Raw genomic sequence first — 21,226 nt, 5'->3', positions numbered from 1 at the left:
ACTTCACAACAGACATTCCCTTTTGCTTAGACCACATCCCACTTGCTGAGACTATTATCTCTCCCCTCTGGACCTTCCCAGGATCCAGAAATGCACGGAGAATTCTCCACCCAGAAAAAGCCTGCCTAGAGTCCTTTGAAAACCTCCGACTCCCCATCTTTGGGTGCTGGAACCATTTGGGGGCTCAGCCCATCTAGTACCCAGATAACCTAATAAATGTATAATCCCTTACACTTTGGCCGCATGCGTTCCTTCTTCGGCAACCCTAACACTCAGTAATCTGATTATTATCTTTCTTAGACTGGATTTCTTTGTGTTTATTCTGCTTGGCATTTTCTCCACTTCTTGAATTTTCAGATTTGTGTCTTTTGCCAAATTTGGGGGCACTTTGAGTATTATGTATGGTACTGAGGATTTTTTTTTTAAGGTAAAAGTTATTTATTTATTTTTTTAAAATTAAATCTTTATTGTTCAGATTATTACAGTTGTTCCTCTTTTTTTCCCCCCATAGCTCCCCTCCACCCAGTTCCCACCCCTCCCTCTGCCCTTACCCCTGCACTGTCCTGATCTATAGGTGTAGGTGTACAATTTTTGTCCAGTCTCTTCCTGCACCCCCCATACCCCGTTCCCCCAGAGAATTGTCAGTCCACTCCCTTTCTATGCCCCTGATTCTATTATATTCACCAGTTTATTCTGTTCATCAGATTTTTTATTCACTTGATTTTTAGATTCACTTGTTGATAGATATGTACTTGTTGTTCATAATTTTTATCTGTACCTTTTTCTTCTTCTTCCCTTTCTTAAAGGATACCTTTCAGCATTTCATATAATCCTGATTTGGTGGTGATGAACTCCTTTAGCTTTTTTTCTTTTCTGTGAAGCTCTTTATCTGTCCTTCAATTCTGAATAATAGCTTTGCTGGATAAAGTAATCTTGGTTGTAGGTTCTTGCTATTCATCACTGTGAATATTTCTTGCCACTCCCTTCTGGCCTGCATAGTTTCTGTTGAGAAATCAGCTGACAATCTTATGGGTACTCCCTTTTAGGTAACTGTTTTTCTCTTGCTGCTTTTAAGATCCTCTCTTTGTCTTTTGCTCTTGGCATTTTAATTATGATGTGTCTTGGTGTGGGTACTGAGGATTTTTATTTAAATCTTATGTTTTAGCAGGCCTTCTCTGACACCACTCTGGTGAGAGAAGGAAGGTCACCACTTCCTGGTTATTTATTGTTTGGTGGGGTTGGAAGTTCAAGTTACTCAGCCTCTGTGGATAGCTGTACAGAGGGGGATTTCTTGTTCCTGCTGGGCAGAAGTTGAATTTCAGGCTCCCCACTAGGCCACCACTGCTGACAACACTTTGTCTGGAGGGGAGAGGCAGTTTATTACTTCCACGTGGCTGCCACTGACATTGCGTGGGGGGAGGCTTAATAACACAAGGTGTAAATGACAGTCCCAGCTCCTCACAAAGCCTCTCCTGACAGCACCCCTGCAGGGACAGAGGGACACCTCATTAGGGAAGGGTGGAATCTAAGTTCCTCACGCAGCCTTTGCTGATGGGGATGAGGTGGGACCAGTGTTTTCTGTAGTGTTTGACAGGCGTGGCGTGGTGTGTGTTTTTGTTTTCTGCCATGCTAGGCTGCTTTTTTATTGGTCCTTTGGCTGGAGAGACCAGGCTTTTCTTGGGGCTTTTAAAAAATCTACACCAATTGACATGTCGGTTGCCAACTTCTCCAGAACCCAGGCCAGGGTAAATGAGGGAAAAGAAAACCTAGGCAACTCACCACTGTATCTTTCCTCAGGTCTTAAGGTTGCTACCTGGACTGCCTTCTGTCCAACTTTCAGAGTCTTCTTATGCTTTCTTTATATACAATATTGAGGGGTCTTAGCTGTACTTGGCAGGTATAGGGAGAAGTGTTGCTTACTCCGTCTTACCCCACTACCAGTTCACCTTCATTAATAAAAATGTTTTTGATGGGCATACATTTCTGGGCTGATGGGTTTCTTCCTTTGAGTACTTTAAAGATGTTGTTCCATAGTCTCCTAGTTTACATTTTTTTTATGAGAATTACCTTTGTTTCCTAGTACTACAGGGTGGACAAAGGTAGGTCTACAGTTGTGAGTACATGAAAGTTTATTCTTGTATTATTATTTATTATTATTATATTACTAGAGGTCCGGTGCCCAAAAGTTTGTGCACTGGCGGGGGGGGGGGGGCGGGGGGGGGCGGGGTGTCCCTCAGCCCAACCTGTGCCCTCTCACAGTCTGGGACCCCTCGGGAGATAACCACCTGCTGGCTTAGGCCCGCTCCCCGAGTGGCAGATGGTAGGCCCGATCCCGTGGTGCCTGCCCTGCTTCCCCAGGTCGCAGATGGCAGGCCGGGATCCCGTGCTGGGTCGCAGATGCTAGGCCTGGATGGCGGCTGGTGGTGGGGTGGGCGGCGGATTGCACTGTCCTGCCCCGCCTTCAGTATGCAAATTTTTTAAAAATATATATATTTTATTGATTTTTCACAGAGAGGAAGGGAGAGAGATAGTTAGAAACATCGATGAGAGAGAAACATCAATCAGCTGCCTCCTACACATCTCCCACTGGGGATGTGCCTGCAACCCAGGTACATGCCCTTGACCGGAATCGAACCTGGGACCCTTCAGTCCACAGGCCGACGCTCTATCCACTGAGCCAAACCGGTTTCGGCCAGTATGCAAATTTAATAGCCATCTTTGTTGGGTTAATTTGCATACTCTTCTGATTGGCTGATGGGCGTAGCAAAAGTATGGTCAATTAGCATCTTTGTCTTTTATTAGTGTAGATTTGTTTGTATTTCAACTGTAAACCTACTTTTGCCCACCCCTGTACATTATCTTTGTTCGTAAATTTTTACATTATTACTGGTTGTAGCAGTGTGATTATAAGGTGCCTTGATGTGGTTTTTCTTTGTGTCTTTTATTTGAATTTCATTGAGCTTCTTGAATCTGTGGATTTATAATTTTCTTCAAATTTTGAAAATATTTAGCCATTATTCAAGTATTTTTCTACTCCCTCCCTCTCTCCCCTTTCCTTCTAGAATTCTAATTACACATAGTTAGACTGCTTTATATTTTTCCATAACTCACTGCTGCCCTGCTCATTCTCCATCTTTTTCTCCCTGTTTCATTTTGGGCAGTTTCTATTTGTATGACTTTGACTTCACTAATCTTTTCTTTTGCAGTGTCTAACCCAGCCGTGGACAAACTATGGCCCGCGGGCCGGATCCGGCCCGTTTGAAATGAATAAAACTAAAAAAACAAAAAGACCGTACCCTTTTATGTAATGATGTTTACTTTGAGAGCTTGTTTGGAGGTTCTAGCAGGGGAGTGCAGCTACTCATATACCCTTGACCAAAGACCGGTCCTCTCCTGGGGCGGGGGGGGGGGGGGGGGGGAAGGTCATCCTCTTCGACCGAGCCGCAGCTTCAGGAGGGACGCACATGGATCGGTGAGGGAGGAGGGGGACACCCGCCAAGCCAGCCAGATCAGCCGAATCAACCCTGGCGATCAATGGGGTGACAGATGTCGCAGCCAGATCACCCTCACATCCTACTTTGAATTTATATTAGTTCACACAAACACTCTATCCATGCTTTTGTTCCGGCCCTCCGGTCCAGTTTAAGAACCCATTGTGGCCCTCGAGTCAAAAAGTTTGCCCACCCCTGGTCTAACCTATTCTTATTCCAATCCAGTATATTTTTCATTTTGGATATCGTATTTGTTATCTCCAGGAGTTTCATTTCCCCCTTGCATTTCTTTCCCTGGATCATTCAAAGGCCATTGGGTTATGTCATACTTTCCCCAAAGTTATCCATTGGCTGGTTGAGACCTCAAGAGCCATTTTATACTGTGTTCAGCTTCACTGAGCTTTATTTTTCCCTGCAAATCCCCATCTGGAGGGGGCTGACCTTGAGTGGGCCTCATACAGAAAGCAGCACAGAATCCAAGGCTCACAGAGTAGGAATGGATTAGAGAGGAAACAACTTGTGGTTGAAGGAAGCTGCCCTGGAGCCCTTGAGGATTGTTTGTGGAGAATATGGCCTTTGGGCATTAAAGCCATGGGACTGAGGCAAAGGAAAGCGCGCCTTTAAAAATAATCATAGAGCCCTGGCAGGTGTGGCTCCGTTGTTTGGGCGCTGTCCTGGGCACTGAAAGGTTGCCTGATTCCTGGTCAGGACACATGCCCAGGTTGCCAGCTTTATCTCCTGTGTGTGTGTTGGGGGGGGGAGGGGGGGGAGGAGGGGGAAGGGCGCCATGCAGGAGGCAGTCGATGGATGTGTTGATCTCACATTGGTGTTTCTCTCTCCCTGAAAATCAATGAAAAATATTTAAGAAAATTATTATTATTATTCTATAACTCATATATAATATATCATCATTAATCACACTGCATATTAATAATACTATTAATTGTATGGTATAATATATTAATCACATTTTATATTAAAATTATTTGAATAAGCCAAGAGAGAAGCTCCACTATACTAAAGGCATTACCGGTGTTTTCCGTCAAGAATTTGAAGGAAAGACCAGCGAAGGCGTGGCCACGCACCTGCGGGCGGGCGTCGGGGGCTGTAACTCAGTCCTGGCAGGCTCCCTGTCCTAGTGGCTCTGTCCTTAGTCACAGAGAAACTTCTCAGGCAAAGGTTGTGTCCTTCCTCTTTGTGACGCTAGTCTAGTGTCTTGTGTAGGGCTTGACACACAGTTGTGGCCTCTCAATACAAAAACTGACTCAACTTGATTGAATTTCCAGGTCACCCAAATTCACGATAAACACAACCTACTCCCTCAGAAACGAGAACAAGGTGAGGCGCTGAGGACTCTGGGCGCTGTAGTTCCCACGCCGCCGCGCAGGCGCACTGTCGAGCTGGCGGCCGCGCCAACCCCGGCGTCCCGGCCGGGACGCTCCCGCCCTGCTCCGCGGCAGGGCCCTCGCGCGTGCGCAGTAGGGTCGCCAGGTACACCCGCCCCAGACGCCAGGTCCGGTGCCGCCGCACCTCCCGGCTCTGTCCTCTGGCGCGCGGGCGTGGCCGCTCCTGCAGAGCCCTGAACCCGTAGACCCGCCCCTGGGGCGACTGGGGCTGGGCCTCCTGCCCGCCTGGTCGGACTCAGCGTCCGCTCGGCCCTCAGCGCACTGGGGCGGGGATCGCCCCGCGCGGGGCCGGGCGGGGCTGGGGGTCCTCAGCCGCACCTCCCCACTCTGCGTCCCCGCCGTGGGCCGAGAAGGGCCGTCCGGGAAAGAGGGTGCGGCTGCGGGGGGCAGTCTCTGACCTGGCTTCTGATCCCGCAGGATGGGCGACCTGTCAGGTGGGCAAACCAGCCACCTTTTCCTTGTCTGCTCATTTCACGGCATTTCACATAACCGCCTTTAAGTCGCCCATCTCTCCCCGACCTGGCGGTGACATTGCTTTAGTTGGGAAATGCTTCTCGGGTCCATGCGCTGAAGTTCTCCTTATTTTTAAATAACTGCCCTGGCTTAGGAGCCACAGCAGGTGAAGTCGCTCCCAAGTCTGATACTTCTGCCGTGCTTGGGGAGACGGCGTGGGCGAGTCACAACGCCCAGAAACAATTAGCTAGGAAATTACGACTCAGAATATGGGCCTGATTTCTTCTGCACAAAGTCAAAGTCAAAAGTAGAAACATTCTTTGGTTAGTCTCATTTGTTGATGTCTGATTCATTGTGCGTAAGTGACCTGCTTATAATCACATTTCCACCGTCGCCAAACCAATATTAGAAGCTGGGGGTGTGCAAGCTACTCTGGAATTTTCCTCCTGTACTAAACTCCTATGTATTGTCTACTTGGAAAATATGGAAAAATAGAAGAGTAAACATCAGAGGCCCAGGTCTCAAAGATCTCAGTGGGTTTGGCTTACTCACTTGCAGTCTTTTTCTATATTATTTTACACAATTGAGATTAAGCTGAATATATTAAATTTTAAATACCATTGTTTATTCTGACTGTAAAATTAAAAACACGTTTGTTGTAGTTTGGTTGTTAAACCTGTTAAACTAGCATTATCTACTGGTATATTGCCAAGGAGAAATTAATCTTTACAAATTTAAAAAGAAATGATGACTCAGATCATTCTTAATAAGTTTTAAAGATGCAGAAAACCATTACTGTAGTTCCTTGGAGTTGAAAATATCTTAAGTCACATAAGCAGTGTTTTGGAAAAAATAGTTTTCACTTGCTATTTTTTAGCCTTTTTTTCCCTTTCCAATCTTATCAAAGTGGACTTCTTAATTTGGGGGTCAGTGGGGCTTCAAACTGTCTGAAATAATATGCGCATTATTCTGTGGACAAGGTCAGATTCTCAGATGGATGTCCAAAAGTTAAGATCTACTGTTGTTGATATGTAGTCATTATTAATATTTGTTAGAACACCTTCAATTGTTGTTTTAAATTGTGTTTAAACTTGGCACAGGTACTACTGTTGCACTGTGAGATGGAAAGTGGTTCAAGAAACTCCAAGCATGAAGCAGAAACTCAGCTGAGGGAGCTGAGCCCATTTTCAAAGGGCTCCACGTATCAACTTTTCACATCACAACAAGCTGATTTAGTGGAAAAGGTGTGGACATTGGAATTAGACTGATTTGGAGTCCGGGGTGGCTTAGGAGAAGTAAATTAATTTTTCTAATCCTCAGTTTTCTCATCTATATATATAAAATCCCCATTGGGTTGATGTGAAGATCAAATGAGAAGTACTTTAAAAGCTTCTTGTACAATGTTTGACCTCCTATGTGTGACTACATTTAATAATATTAAAAATTTCGGGGGGGGCAGGGTTGGGGGGCAGGAGGTAGGGGGTAAGAGATCAACCAAAGGACTTGTATGCATGCATATAAGCATAACCAATGGACATAGGACACTGGGGGATAGGGGAGGCTAGGGGACTGTCTAGGGCGGGGGAGGGAGGGGAAATGGACACATATGTAATACCCTTTGTAATACTTTAAGCAATAAAAAATAAAAGAAAAAAAATTTCGGGGGGAAAAAATGGATACATATGTAATGCCCTTTGTATTACTTTAAGCAATTAAAAAAAAATTTCAAGATGTTCAGGAGAAAAAATAGTTTTTTCTCTCTGATCTTGGGGGTTAATCTTGTGTTCTTCAGGGAAGTCATGCTTACTTGCGTGTCAGGATTCCAACATGGTAGGTCTGAGATTGCCAAGGCAGACTGGTTTTCATGGCTTATTTCTCTTTCTCAGACATGTCTATAGGACTCCACTCCTTCTAGGGAGGGGAACAAAGAGGCAGAGATCATGGCTGCTGTGATTTCTTCAGCTGGATCTCTGGTAAGTTTGGGTTTCCTTTGTTTCTGATCTGCTGTCTGTGTTTGAGGGCGTCTTTTCCTGAAGTCTTGTGACTTCTCTACCTTGTCCACATTCCTCCTGATAACTGAATCAAATTGTTTGATTTATGAGTAAAGGCTGTAGTCTACAGGAAGATTCAATACACATACTGAAGCAAATTTCAAGATCTTTCAAAAAATATCAGGCTATTGTTAGATATGATAGGCAGTCTGGGAATTTACTTATGATGTTAAATGTGTTTTGTTTCCAGGAAATTTCAGTGATTTAAGGGGTAGTAAAATGGGATATTTTCCTATTGAAAATTTCATTTAGAAAATTTTGGGAAAAAATAAATGTACACACACACACACACACACACACACTCAATCTCTTAATTCATAGGGAGCATTCCCCTTGTGCCCACTCTCAGTGATTTCCTCTTTTTTACCCATTAAGAAGTGATCAAGCTTAATAGATGACATGGAGAGAAGAAGAAGCTTAAAACACAGTGCTTGGCTATAGGGAGCTTACAGTCTCATTGAGATAAGGCACAAATGAAATAGTTACATAATTTACTTAGGTAAGCAATAGTTGTTTAGCAATATGATAAAGATGATGAGTACTATGTAAGGAAAGAAATTGGACTTTAGTATGGGCTAAATTGGTCATAGAAAGCTCATGAGGATAGATTTAAACTGGTATTCAATTGCAAGTAGGAGTTTAAATTGTCAAAGTATTTGTGAAGGTACTTCAGGTGAGAAGGAAGTTTAGGGCAAGACTCTGAGGCAGAGAAACAGTGGGTGAGCTAGTGATTCAAGATGGAAAATTGAAAGATAGGAGTGGAAATAAAATATTTAAGCTGAATCTTTTAATGTTTCTCTGAAGATATTGAAGTGTGTATGTGTGTGGGAGCGCGCGCACGCGCCTGTGTGCATGGGTGTGTTTGAGATGGGTATTTATGTGATGAAAGCTGCGTTTTAGCAGTGACTTTTGAAATACGCAGATTCAGAAGAAAGGTACTGCCTACAAATAGAATTTGTTATAGTATGATCCATAATAACCTGCAGTAGTGATCTTTTATTCTTTGTAGTCACATATAACATATAACTAGTCCTTAAAACATACCCTTGAAAAGATTAATAAAAACAAAAATGTTAGACTTAATTAGTAGACCCAAAGTATCTGTCTAGTATTGGCCTGATCAAACCCACCCCTAATTATCAGAGGTTGAAGTTCACATCATTGTACCAACTTGGGAGGGGAGAGCTAAGGTAACATTTTTCTGAATGAAATTTAAGTAAATAACTTTACCCATATATTTTTTAAATGACACAAAATCTAAAATTGGTAAGCTCTACTATAAGGTATAGTAAAATTTCATTTCATCTATAAAATCAGGCTCTTGTAGAGAGAGAGTTTCTAAGGTTTGGAAGAAAACAATGTTATGAGAGGTCCCTGAAAATATTTCCTGAGGTTTGAGACATGCTGCCCTCCCTAACACTACAATGATCGAACTGTAGAAAACAGATGGTGTTGGTAGATCTTGAGTATTATTCTTGAGTAAGATAGATACTTTCTGAGGAATAGATTTCATCCCTTATGAAAAAGGAGAATTATGTAGTATCTAAAGGCCTCTTTTAAACACTGCAGTTATATCTTTCTCAGTCTAGTGTGTGTGTGTGTGTGTGTGTGTGTGTGTGTGTGTGTGTGTGTGTATTTGTTATAGTTTCAACTAAGGTGAAAGGAGATTATGATTGGATGTTACTCTGGGACCTTGATATCAGCCATCCCTAAATAAAACAGTAGAGGAGGTCATCCCCTATATACTACATCCTGCGGGTGTTTTTTGAGGCTCTGCGGGAGGTCCGAGGCAGCCTGTCATTGAGTGTTCTTACCCTGTATCCCTCAGACTCTTGAAGTTTCCCAGCCAGGTGAAGATCATCTTCAGTCAGAAGAACCAGAATTGGTAAAGGTAATACTTACCATTGTATGTAAGGTCTTAGGTTTTACGCCACCTCAAGGAAAAACCTTGAGTCCAAACAGAGACCAGATTAAACAGGCTTTATTGGGAGCACACGGGCAGGGTCACCGGCTCAGAGAGGGGAGCAGGAGAAGCCGCGCCCAACCTGGGCAGGGGCAAGGTTTTATATTTTTCTGAGGCAACTGTTGCTGGCCGAAACTGGTGGCAGTCGGGGCTTTCCAGGGTCAGGTGAAACCTGCAGTCTGTCCTGCGGTTTGGCCATTTTCCGGGAGCCGTTTGTCCGGCAGGGATTTTCCACCGGGGTGGGGTGGTTTTCAGGCGTCAGTGTGGACAGGTCAGCTTCTCACCGGCCCAAGAGAGGGGGGGTCCTTTTGCCCCTGGGGCAGGGTGCCAGCGAATACCAGACATTCCGGACTCTCTATGATGGGATAAGAGGATGGCGTGATCATCTGACTACTTCCTGCTGGCTAGAGGCGTCGGGGGGAATAGAGAGTCTCCGAATGTTCTGTGTTGCTAGGCAGATGCCGCGCGGGGGGGGGGGGGGGGGGGGAAGAAAACAGGTTACACAGCATTCCTGCATGTATGTGTAGGCTGGGGTTGTTTACTTGCAGACATGGGTGTTTCAGCATAAGGGCCGGTTGAGAGAGCCTCCGGGTTGAGGGCTAGGTACAGTTCTCCAACCTTCGCATTCGTGAGGGCTTGTATTCTGTTTTGGAGGAAGCTAGTAAGACATTTCATGAGGCATGGGCCAAAGAGAAGGATTAGGAGTAGGGATGTTAGCGGCCCCAGGAGAGGGAGGAGCCAGGGAGCTAGGGAGCTGAAGAATGCCATCCCTCCAGCTTCCTCCCTCCACCTCTGACTAATTCTGTCCCTTAGTGTTTTTATATGGTCCTTTATTATTCCTGATTCATTGACAAAATAACAGCATTCTTCCCCGAGGAAAATACATGTGCCTCCCTTCTCAGCGGTGAGGAGATCAAGGGCCCTGCGGTTTTGCAGAGCCACAGCTGCCAGCGAGTCTATCTGCCTTTGTAAGGATTCAGTGGAGTCACTTATGAGAGCTATGTCTTCAGAGAATTCTGTGGAGAGCTTGTGATAGAAGTGTACTGAGGAAGAAATCCCTCCGACCCCGGTTCCCACGGCTGTTAGGACCCCTGTCCCCACAAGAAGGGGAACAAGAGCTGCTCTCTCTTGCCTGGAATGAGGGAAGGCCGGGGCGAGAGATGATTCTAGCTCGCCTTCAGTTCTAACAGAGAGATTTGGTGTCAGGAAGACATAGAGACAGGGGGCTTGTTCAAGGTTCTCGGGGACACATGTATAGGCCGTTGTTCCGCAGAGGATGAAGATCCCCAGGGGAGGGCAAAAATTTGCAGGGGGAAGCGAGGTATTAGAGGTGCACGGTATGGTTGTCAATTTTTGGGTATGGTTGACGAGGCAAGTCATGTCTTCGGTGCCAAAGAGGGATATATTGTACAGTGTGCGTTGAAGCCTACCTGGCGCAAAAGTAAGGTTGTTTATGAGTGTGTTAGGGAGGGGGGTTGCGGAGTCCGGGTGTAGGGGGATAGTGAAGAAGGCGTCCTTGAGGTCAAGGACCGAGAAATGGGTAGTAGAGGGAGGTATATGTGAGAGGAGGGTATAGGGGTTGGGGACGACTGGAGAGAGAGGGATTACAGCCGAATTGATTATGCGGAGGTCCTGAACCAGTCTATACTGCCCGTTGGGTTTTTTAACTGGGAGGATGGGGGAGTTCCAGGGGGAGTTGATGGGAATGAGGAGCCCCTGGGTTTTTAGCTTGGTGATTATGGGGCTAAGTCCCATGCGGTGGGTGCGAGAGATGGGGAACTGGGGGCGGTTAGGATAGGAATGAGGAATTTTCAGTTTTACAAGGGCTGGTGTATGCTGCCTGGCCACAGAGGGCGTTTCAATATTCCAGACCCCAGGGTTTACTTCGGGTAGAAGAGGGTGTGAAGGAGGGGAGGGGGCGTCGGACATATAGTCCAGGAGAACAGCTATGAGGGGGTGGGCCGAGGAGGAGAAGGTTATGGATGCGTGGAGTTTAGTTAAAATATCCCGCCCCAGTAGGGGGACAGGGCAAGTTGGGATAATGAGGAAGGAGTGTGAAAAAAGGCGGTCTTGGAACTGGCAGGCTAAAGGAGTTGTTTGCCGGGGGGTTGAGGGGGGCCCATCTATTCCCGTAACTGAGATCTGGGAAGGAATACTAAGGCCCGAATGAGAGGGGAGGACCGAGTAGGTAGCCCCCATGTCTACCAAAAAGGAGATAGACTTACCCGCTACCTGGAGAACTACCCTGGGCTCGGCGAGGGTTACCGGAGTCGTGGAGCCAGGGCTACTTCATTCGTCCGCCAGCCCGAGGAGCTCCATTGCTGGGTATACCTGGTTCTCAAGCCCCCCACATGGAGATGTAGAGGGCCGAGCCAGGGTCGGACAGTCCGACTTCCAGTGCCCAGAGCGTTTGCACAGAGGACAGGGCTTTGTCGGCGGCCGGGGCTGGGGGCACGATTTGGCCCAGTGGCCTTCTTTACCACATTTGAAGCATGCCCCTGGTGGGGACCGGAACCCACCCTTTGAGGGCTGGCGCCGACCCGGTTCCCCTGCCGGCCGCAGAGCCGCCACCAGAGCCTGGGTCTGAAGGGATACCTTTTCACGGAGCCGCTCCTGTCGGGCGGCTTCTGCCGTCTCCTCCCGGGCATTAAAGACTTTAAAGGCCATTTTTACCAGGTCCTGTATGGGGGTTTCAGGGCCCTCCTCAACCCTTTTGAGTTTCTTTCTGATATTGGGAGCAGATTGGGAAATAAAGTGTGAGGCCAGGACAGTAGCCCCGTTGGGGGAGCTAGGGTCAAGACGGGTGAATTTTATGAGGGCTTCTTGAAGGCGGTTAAGAAAAAGGGCAGGGTTTTCATCAGCTTGTTGGGTGATTTCTCTTAATTTATCATAGTTTACTACTTTATTGGAGACAGCATCCATCCCTCTGAGGAGGTATCTTAGCAGGGTGTTACGGTTAGGGATGTTAGAGCCTTGCCCGGTCTGGTAATTCCATAAAGGATCCTCCCGGGGAACAGCCTGCTCTCCTATGGGGACAGTGGGATCTACTTCATTGTCCCGGTCAGCCTGGTGTCGAGCCGCGGCGATGATACGTTCGCGCTCATCCGGGGTGAGGGAGGATGAAAGGATGACATGTACATCATGCCAGGTTAAATCATATGTCTGAGTTAAGTATCGAAATTCTTTTATATATGAGGTCGGATCAGCCGAGAACGATCCTAGGCGTCTCTCAATTTGGGAGAGATCTTGGAGTGAGAAGGGGACATGAACCCGGACCAGACCTTCGGCCCCCGCCACCTCTCGGAGGGGGCAGAGAGGGGCCGGGGTTGAAGAATGTGAGCGGGTATGAGAGGCAACCAGAGAGGAGAGCGAGGACGGTTGAGGTTCGGGTTCCTGAGCCGGGGATTCCAGGGGAGGAGAAGGGACAGAGGGGGTTTCGGGGACGGCAGGAGAAGTTGGGGGACGAACGGCTCGGTCAGGGGGACGGTAAGGAGGAGGAGAGGAGAGGAGGTCAATGAGGTCAGGGTTATCGGTTGAATCAGAGGTCTTTGGGGGAGGTGGGGCGGCGGGTGAGTCGGGATTTTTGGGAGAAGGCGGAGCAGTGGGAAGAGGAGGGTTGCTGCTGGCTAGGAGTATCTGACGGGTTGAGCAGGGAGAACAGAGGTCGGGGCGGGAACGTATGTCCCAAAAAGCCTGGACGTAGGGGACCTCAGAATCTTTGCCGTGCGCCGGCAGTAATTATCTAAGTCTGTTAGAACATTAAAGTCAAAGGTTCCAGTTGGGGGCCAGCGGGACTGGTTATCTAGAGGATATTGAGGCCATTGTTGTTGTGAGAGAGAAATTAAGCGTTTGGCCTTGAGTGTCTGAGTGTACTCCAATTTGGAAAAATTTTTAAGGAGACACCCTAGAGGTGTCTTAGGATCCGGCCTGGACTCTGAGACCCCCATAGTTGAGGGGTTTCCCGCTCCCCGAGATTAGAGACAAAGCACCAAGGGAGGCGTCCCACCGATTGGTACAGAGTCCCGGTTCTGGGTTGGGGTCTGAAGAGGACCAAGGACGTCTCCTTTGTCCTCAAAGAGACCGGACAGTGGCCCTCTGAGGGCGGAGGAGTTCTCTCGGCACGGCCGCGACTTAGGACGAGAGGCTCCAGACGGATCTCGGAGAGCAGGAAGGAAAGGGAGGGAGGTTTCCCGTGTGACTTACTGGAGATGGAGTCCGGGGGAAGTCCAGGCCGAGGTCCGGGGCGGCAAACCGGGGAAGTGAGCCGGACCGGCCAATGGACTCGGACCCCGGTACCTCAGAGTCTGGGAGTTAGCCCGGCGAGCTGCCGCTGCCCACTGCTTCCCAGGTTGTAAGAGGAGACCGGGGCGAGGATCGTCCGAGTCCGAGACCCACTCCCGGGTTTCGGCACCAAATCTTAGGTTTTACGCCGCCGCAAGGAAAAACCGTGAGTCCAAACAGAGACCAGATTAAACAGGCTTTATTGGGAGCACACGGGCAGGGTCACCGGCTCAGAGAGGGGAGCAGGAGAAGCCACACCCAACCTGGGCAGGGGCAAGGTTTTATACTTTTCTGAGGCAATTGTTGCTGGCCGAAACTGGTGGCAGTCGGGGCTTTCCAGGGTCAGGTGAAACCTGCAGTCTGTCCTGCGGTTTGGCCATTTTCCGGGAGCCGTTTGTCCGGCAGGGATTTTCCACCGGGGTGGGGTGGTTTTCAGACGTCAGTGTGGACAGGTCAGCTTCTCACCTGCCCAAGAGGGGGGGGGGGTGGTCCTTTCGCCCCCTGGGCAGGGTGCCAGTGAATACCAGACATAAGGGAAATAAAGAAAATGCTTTTTTACTCCCCCCAACTTGTAATGTTCGCAGTCCATTGCGTATTCACAATGAATACCATCTAAAGTGATAGCTGTGGCAATCCCAGGGCTGGTAGCGTTAATTTGACAAATCTCATTTCTCTCAGTAGTGGTAGCCGTAATTGGTAATGAAGTGTCCTATATCACCTGGTCTGATTCTTGCTTCACATTGCAAGACCCAATACCATTAAAAATATCAAGAATACATCAACATCACTTCCTATTTTTTAAGAATATTCCCATCCTTAAGATGAGTTTAATTTGTTTAGATACTCTTATTTCATTATATTTGTTGTTTACTTTATTTGTGAACATAGAATCTACCTGCTTTTTCCAGAAAAAAATATCAAAATCAGAAATGAATAAATTGTATTCAGATAAATTATCCAAAACCTAGAAATAAGGCAAAAGATAAGCCCTTTCAGTGTCATATTAGACCAGCCTACCTAAGGGTCATCTGACATAGCAGGGAAGGTTTTGTTGTTTGACTCAGTGTTATTATTGATTAATATTCAGACCCTTAAAGTTAGATGTTAACTTGTAGAAAATTGAAAAGTTTCAAATTATTTCTACCTAAGAGAAAACATAATCCCAAAAGTTACAGCTTTATTGTCCTTTGGACATTTACCAGGTTTCTATCTAATTTTGCAATCTTCAGCATTCTTTTCCCACTGTCTATACATCTGTTTCTTATACCTGCCGTAAGCCAGTTTGTCAAGCTTGCTTACGTCTCATTAATGACTTAGTACATCTTTGACATACATGTGTTGATTATACTTTTAGGAGAATTATGGTGTGTGTTTTATTTTATGTAGGAGAAGTTCTGCCCCTCTCTTTTTTTTTAGAATTATGTTTTTAGTAGTGGTGTGGTGTACGGATTCATGCACATTGAAAGGAAATTAATTAGAAGAAAGATTCATGCAGTAATTATGTTACTCTAAAAAATTACATGTCAAAATAGTACATATAATATCTATATAAATATAAAAGCCTAAGCGAGGGAGCAGATGCTCAACCAGGCCTGTGCCCTCTCTTAATTGATTTAAGTAGTATTATAAAATTAAAACACACCTGTGATTTTCACCAGCAAGAGCTTTATATGTATCATGCATGCATGAGTCAATGTTTATTTTTAAATTGCCAGTTCATGTCATATGTACCAGCCAGTTGGTCGGACGGTCAATGAATGAATCACAATGTAGTTCACGTTGAATGTCAACAAAAACAACCAAATTCACAATCGACAATGACAGATCGAACACACATGTGCGATTGGCACCAGTGAGAGCTTTATATTTATCATGCATGCGTGAGTCAATGTTTATTTTTAATTGCCAGTGCAGGTCATATGTACCAGCCGGCCAGTTGGGACGGTCGGTCACTTGGCCTTTTATATATATAGATGTTTTTGAAAATTATACTTTGAAAGTTGATTTTATTCCAAACATGTTTTGTGTAAAAATGAGTTTTCCTTTTTGTTTTTATGAGAAAATAAATCCTGAGGTTCAGTCTTTATTTTTTATATATATTGTTTTTGTGATTAAACACTATGCTTTAATTACGTTCAATTTGTAACAATGAAATTGGGGGTCACCACAACATGAAGAACTGTATTAAAGGGTCGCGGCATTAAGAAGGTTGAGAACCACTGAACTATTGTAACAAAACCACCTGGGACATTAAACAAAAGGACATAAGTGACATTCTAAGTTCCATCTAGTTATTTAAGTTTCCTCAGATCTTCCACTTAAAAAAATTTATTTACTGATTTTAGAGAAACATTGGCTTGTTGTTCTACTTATTCATGCATTCATTGGATCATTCTTGTATGTGCCTTGAGTGGGGGTCGAATCCACAACCTTGGGTATGGGGACGATGCTCTAATCAACTGCGCTGCCTGGCCTGGGCTCAGACTGATTCCGTTATAATAATGTAGTTATTACCTAACAGGAAAGAATCAAAGGGAAGACTAGATACAGGCCTGTCATTTAGGCAGCTTGGCCAAAAGCGACATTTAACACTGTCCATGTCTGTTCCCTGCTCATCAGTGGGGAAAGGGACTGGGCAAAGGCAATTTAGACACACGTCCAGGTCTGAGTGAGGCGGGAAAATGCCTGCCCATCAATCACACCTGAAAACATAATTGGCCGGTAGGGGCGTGGCCACCGCGAGCCAAGATCTAACTATACAAACTTCTACAGAGAAGCCACTCACTCCAAGCTCTGGGCACAAGGCCCTCCTGGGACTCCTGCTGCGACCAAGGCGCCAGGCCCTGTTGGGCGCCAGGTGGACTAGCGGCCGTGGACTGATGAACACTGATCTGGCCCGAACGCTGAACCGCACGGGCTGCAACATGGGCCGGGAACCGGGCACTGGCCCTGCTCTGACTGGCTCACCGCCCAGCTGCCCCGTTCAGGACAGGACGGGCTTGTGGGACATAGGACATTGCGACCTAAGAAACTACTGCAGCCGGTGAAATGCACGCCTCTCCCCTTCCCACGGCGACTTCCAAAAAGGCTTATTTCAGCGGCGTCCCTCTGGCATCAGAATCTCCCACTTTTTAAAACAAAAATAGGAATGGAATTAGTGACAAACTTACTCCATGTGAACCAATTGGAACATAGTTTATTCATCTCATTAGGAGATGCATCTCCAATGAATGTTTACTTTTTCTTCTTTTTATGCTAAAGCACCAACGACCTTTAAGTGTGAACAGAAAGTGTGAACAGACAGTGCAAACATGACACACAAACCAAAAGACTGTGTCTCCCAGCGCTGGGTCCCAGCTGCAGTTCCCCTCCCCGCCCCAGCCACAGCCACAGCGACCAGCGACCGGTCTCAAATCCACCCGCGATTGAAAGTCAAACTCAGGACGGCAATCGTGGCACGTTTCACCAATCACAGGAAGCAGCTCGATTCTAAGAAAGAAAAAGCCCGCCCTTTCCGGTAGCTCCCAGGGGCGGGGCCGCCTCACCGGAACTGAATGATGCTTCCTGGGCTTACACCGCACAGGTTGTGATTGGCTGTCGTTCAGTATTATGTTAATGAGGTAGCCATTTTTTAAAAACTTTGGACATTTAATTTCCACTTAAGTGTTAAAAATCATTGTTGAGTGATAGTATCTGAAGGATTATACAGACTGGAAAGCTTTTGTCTTTGCCAGTGGGATGAGAACTAGGGAAACTATGTCACCATGACTGTAAAGTGTGCGGCGGCGGTAGACCTGGCGGAGGCGGCCATGTGAGCATTAAGACTATGCTTTCAGGGATCGTCTCTATAGTTCATTACTAGAGAAGTTTCTCTGAATGTGTAGAGCACCCGAAACCACGAGGAAGAGATGCAGCATTCTCTCCTGAGGGTGAAACTGGCTCTCCGTGTTGCTTTGGCAACGGGCAACAACCACTTGCCATTGGTGATCGTTCTTTTTTCTCTGGGAGAGGAGAGGGAGAGGATGTGTTTTGAGTGGCTTTCGGTTTTTCACTTGGTTGAAAAGGAAGAATGAGTGGGGAAACACCGTTTACACTTGTTTTCCTAGTAGTTAGAAACTACTGTGGATACTTTTTTTTTTTTTTTAGTAAATCTTTATTGTTGAGATTATCACATTTGTTCCTCTTTTTTTCCTCCTCATACCTCCCCTCCACCCATCCCACCCCACCCTCTGCCCTTACCCCAACACTGTCCTCATCCCTAGGTGCACAATTTTTGTCCAGTCTCTTCCCGAACCTCCCACACCCCTTTCCCCACCAAGAATAGTCAGTCCATTCCCTTTCTATGTCCCGGATTCTATTATAATAACCAGTTCATTCTGTTCATCAGATTATTTATTCACTTGATTCTTAGATTCACTTGTTGATAGATGCATATTTGTTGTTCATAATTAGTATCTTTACCTTTTTCTTCTTCTTCCTCTTCTTAAAGGATACCTTTCAGCATTTCATATAATCCTGGTTTGGTGGTGATGAACTCCTTTAGCTTTTCCTTATCTGTGAAGCTCTTTATCTGACCTTCCGTTCTGAATGATAGCTTTGCTGGATAAAGTAATCTTGGTTGTAGGTTCTTGGCATTCATCACTTTGAATATTTCTTGCCACTCCCTTCTGGCCTGCAAAGTTTCTGTTGAGAAATCAGCTGACAGTCGTATGGGTATTCCCTTGTAGGTAAGTGAGTTTCTTTCTCTTGCTGCTTTTAAGATTCTCTCTGTCTTTTGCTCTTGGCATTTTAATTATGATGTGTCTTGGTGTGGTCCTCTTTGGATTCCTTTTGTTTGGGGTCCTCTGCGCTTCCTGGACTTGTAAGTCTATTTCCTTCACCAGGTAGGGGAAGTTTTCTGTCATGATTTCTTCAAATAGGTTTTCAATATCTTGGTCTCTCTCATCTTCTGGCACCCCTATAATTCTGATGTTGGTACGCTTGAAGCTGTCCCAGAGGCTCTTTACACTATCTTCGTATTTTCGGATTCTTTTTCCTTTTGCTTTCCTGGTTGGGTGTTTTTTGCTTCTTCGCATTTTGAATCTTTGACTTGATTCTTGCGCTCCTCTGGTCTGCTGTTGGGAGTCTGTATAATATTTGTTATTTCAGTCCGTGTATGCTTAATTTCTAGTTGGTTCTTTATCACAACATCGAGGGTCTCATTAGATTTCTTGAGGATCTCAATAACTTTATTGGCAGCTTCTAGACAGTTCTTGAGAGACCTTAAAAGTGTGGTTCTGAACTCAATATCCTCCATTGACAGTTTTGTCCTATTTCTTTGTCTCCGCATTTTTTATGCTTTCTTGGTGCACCCCCTAGTGGTCTTTGTGTGCAGTCTTGTTGTAGTTAAGCCTTGATTGTTATAGTTAATACTAGGGAGATTTGACCTCCAGGCCAACTGGCTGAGAATCAGCTGTGTCTGCAGTGGGAAAACTTCTGTCCTCTAGGGAGGTGCTAATCTAGCCTTTGCCTGAGGCTATTTGGCAAATGGCTCTGCGCAGGGCTTGGGCGGGGCGGGTCCCCGGGGATCTACAGGGCGGGCGAAGTGAGCAGTTATGGCTGCTCTCAGTCCCGTCCCCAGAGGCTCTGCCTCTCAGAGTCCCAGAAACCACTGCAAACCTCGGAGAGAAAGCTGCCCTCACATTCTGACCGATGCCAGACAGTCCCGCTTCTCCCGTTTGAGTCTGGGTCCCTAGAGACTCGCCCAGAACTGGAGCTCAGGGCCTGAGCCTCCTTCCCAATTGAAAACAACAACCGCGCCCTCAGCTACCAGCCCGCTCCGCGAGTACCTCCGCACCTTTGTATTTTCCGCACTGCACCTTCTCTGAATCTTGTATGCTGTTCTCTTTCCTTCTAGTTGAAGAATTTCCCCTCAGCCAGTCTTCCTGTGGTTCTGGGCGATGTCCGTTCTGTCTTTTAGTTGTATTTGTGAAGTGGTTGTTCGAGGCAGCTAACTCCGGTGTTTACCTATGCTGCCATCTTGGTTTTTCTCTGCTGTGGATACTTTAAGAAATGCCGAGGTTCAGTCTTTACATTAATTTTTTGAAACATCACTGGACCAATGATTCTTAAAGTATTCTTTAACATATGACAATTTAGACTTTAATATAAATTATGTTATTTCAGACTTTGAATTATGAACCTTAGGAAAATACCATAATTTTTGACATGGTGAATAAATCATAAGGTTTCTTTTTGTTCTTCTGACAGAGTGAGTCCCTGGAAGAAGATTAATTTTCTCTGGCTCTTCCTTAAATTCTGCACTCTGCTTATAAGCACTGAATTTAGCATTAATTATAATTTGAGTAGAACCAATTATTTAATAATTTTTAATATTTATTTCTGAAAAAAAGCTTATAGAATTTTCATAGGGCTTGTGTTGAATCTGTTGATCAGTCTTGGGAATATTGCTATCTTAACAATATAAAGTTTTCCAAGAGTATATGGGATGTCTTCTTATTTTGTGTGTGGGGAGGGGGGTTCTTTTATTGATGTTTTGTATTTTTCAGTGTACAAGTCTTACACATATTTTGTTAATTTATTCCTGGGTTTTTTTTGGTGGGGGTTGGGTGCTAGTTGCTACTTTAAATAGATTTGTTTTCTTCATTTCTTTATTGAATATTCATTGCTAGTGTGTAGAAATAATTAACTTAAGTATATTGATCTTGTATCCTGAACCTTGCTGAACTAGTTTTAGTTCTTACAGGTTTTTGTGTATGTGTATGTGTGGGCATTCTTCAGGGTTTTCCATACGCAAGAAAATGTCATCTGTAAATAGAGATGATGTCATTTGCAAATAGAAATTTGTTCCTCTCCATTCTGGATACCTTTTATTTATTTTTATTGTCTAATTTCCCTTGCTAAAACTTACAGTGTTGAAGTGAGGAAAGAGGACATCTTTGTTTTTGTGGTCTCAGGAGTAATGTATATGGCTGTTCACCATAAAGTATGATGATAAACTTGGGTTTTTATAGATGGTCTAAATTAAGGGTGGGCAAACTTTTTGACTCGAGGGCCACAATGGGTTCTTAAACTGGACCGGAGGGCCGGAACAAAAGCATGGATGGAGTGTTTGTGTGAACTAATATAAATTCAAAGTAAACATCATTACATAAAAGGGTACGGTCTTTTTTTTTTTAGTTTTATTCATTTCAAATGGGCCGGATTTGGCCCTCGGGCTATAGTTTGCCCATGGCTGAGTTAGAAACATCGATGAGAGAGAAAAATAGATCAGCTGCCTCCTGCACACCCCCTACTGGGGATGTGCCGGCAACCAAGGTACATGCCCTTGACCGGAATCAAAACTGGGACCCTTCAGTCCGCAAGCCAATACTCTATCCACTGAGCCAAACCGGTTAGGGCAAGTTTGATGAATTTTGATGAACCTATTGCCATCTTCAACAACTATCAATTCATGGAAAATCTTATTTTGCCTGTAACTCTAATTATTTTTAAGCACATATAAGATATTATATAATCTATAACAGGTTATTTTTTAATGTTAAGTATACAGTTGACTCTTTAACAATGCAGGGTTTAGGG

General features: G+C 45.4%; 1 protein-coding gene and 1 non-coding gene across 4 annotated transcripts in view; both read left to right on the top strand.

Moving 5' to 3' along the window:
• The window catches only part of ZNF624 (zinc finger protein 624), a 59,936-nt gene that overhangs the window by 25,766 nt on the left and 12,944 nt on the right, over positions 1-21,226 (top strand). Inside the window, exons 1-4 of one of the 3 annotated variants that reach the window (XM_059668496.1) lie at positions 4,984-5,331; positions 6,451-6,594; positions 7,237-7,323; positions 9,230-9,292. In XM_059668496.1, the coding sequence (XP_059524479.1) occupies positions 7,291-7,323; positions 9,230-9,292 (96 nt within the window). In that variant the 5' untranslated portion in view covers positions 4,984-5,331; positions 6,451-6,594; positions 7,237-7,290. Of the gene's footprint in view, positions 1-4,983; positions 5,332-6,450; positions 6,595-7,236; positions 7,324-9,229; positions 9,293-21,226 lie in introns of those variants that run through there. The other 2 variants (XM_059668498.1, XM_059668499.1) reach the window with 2 other exon arrangements.
• On the top strand, positions 17,466-17,683 carry LOC132219500 (small nucleolar RNA U3). Its single transcript, XR_009449496.1, has one exon. It is a non-coding gene; the product is annotated as a small nucleolar RNA U3 (small nucleolar RNA).

This window comes from Myotis daubentonii, chromosome 16, assembly GCF_963259705.1.
Source record: "Myotis daubentonii chromosome 16, mMyoDau2.1, whole genome shotgun sequence".
Lineage (NCBI taxonomy): Eukaryota > Metazoa > Chordata > Mammalia > Chiroptera > Vespertilionidae > Myotis > Myotis daubentonii.
Note: the sequence above shows the minus strand (reverse complement) of the source record. Positions and strands in the feature narration are given on the sequence as shown.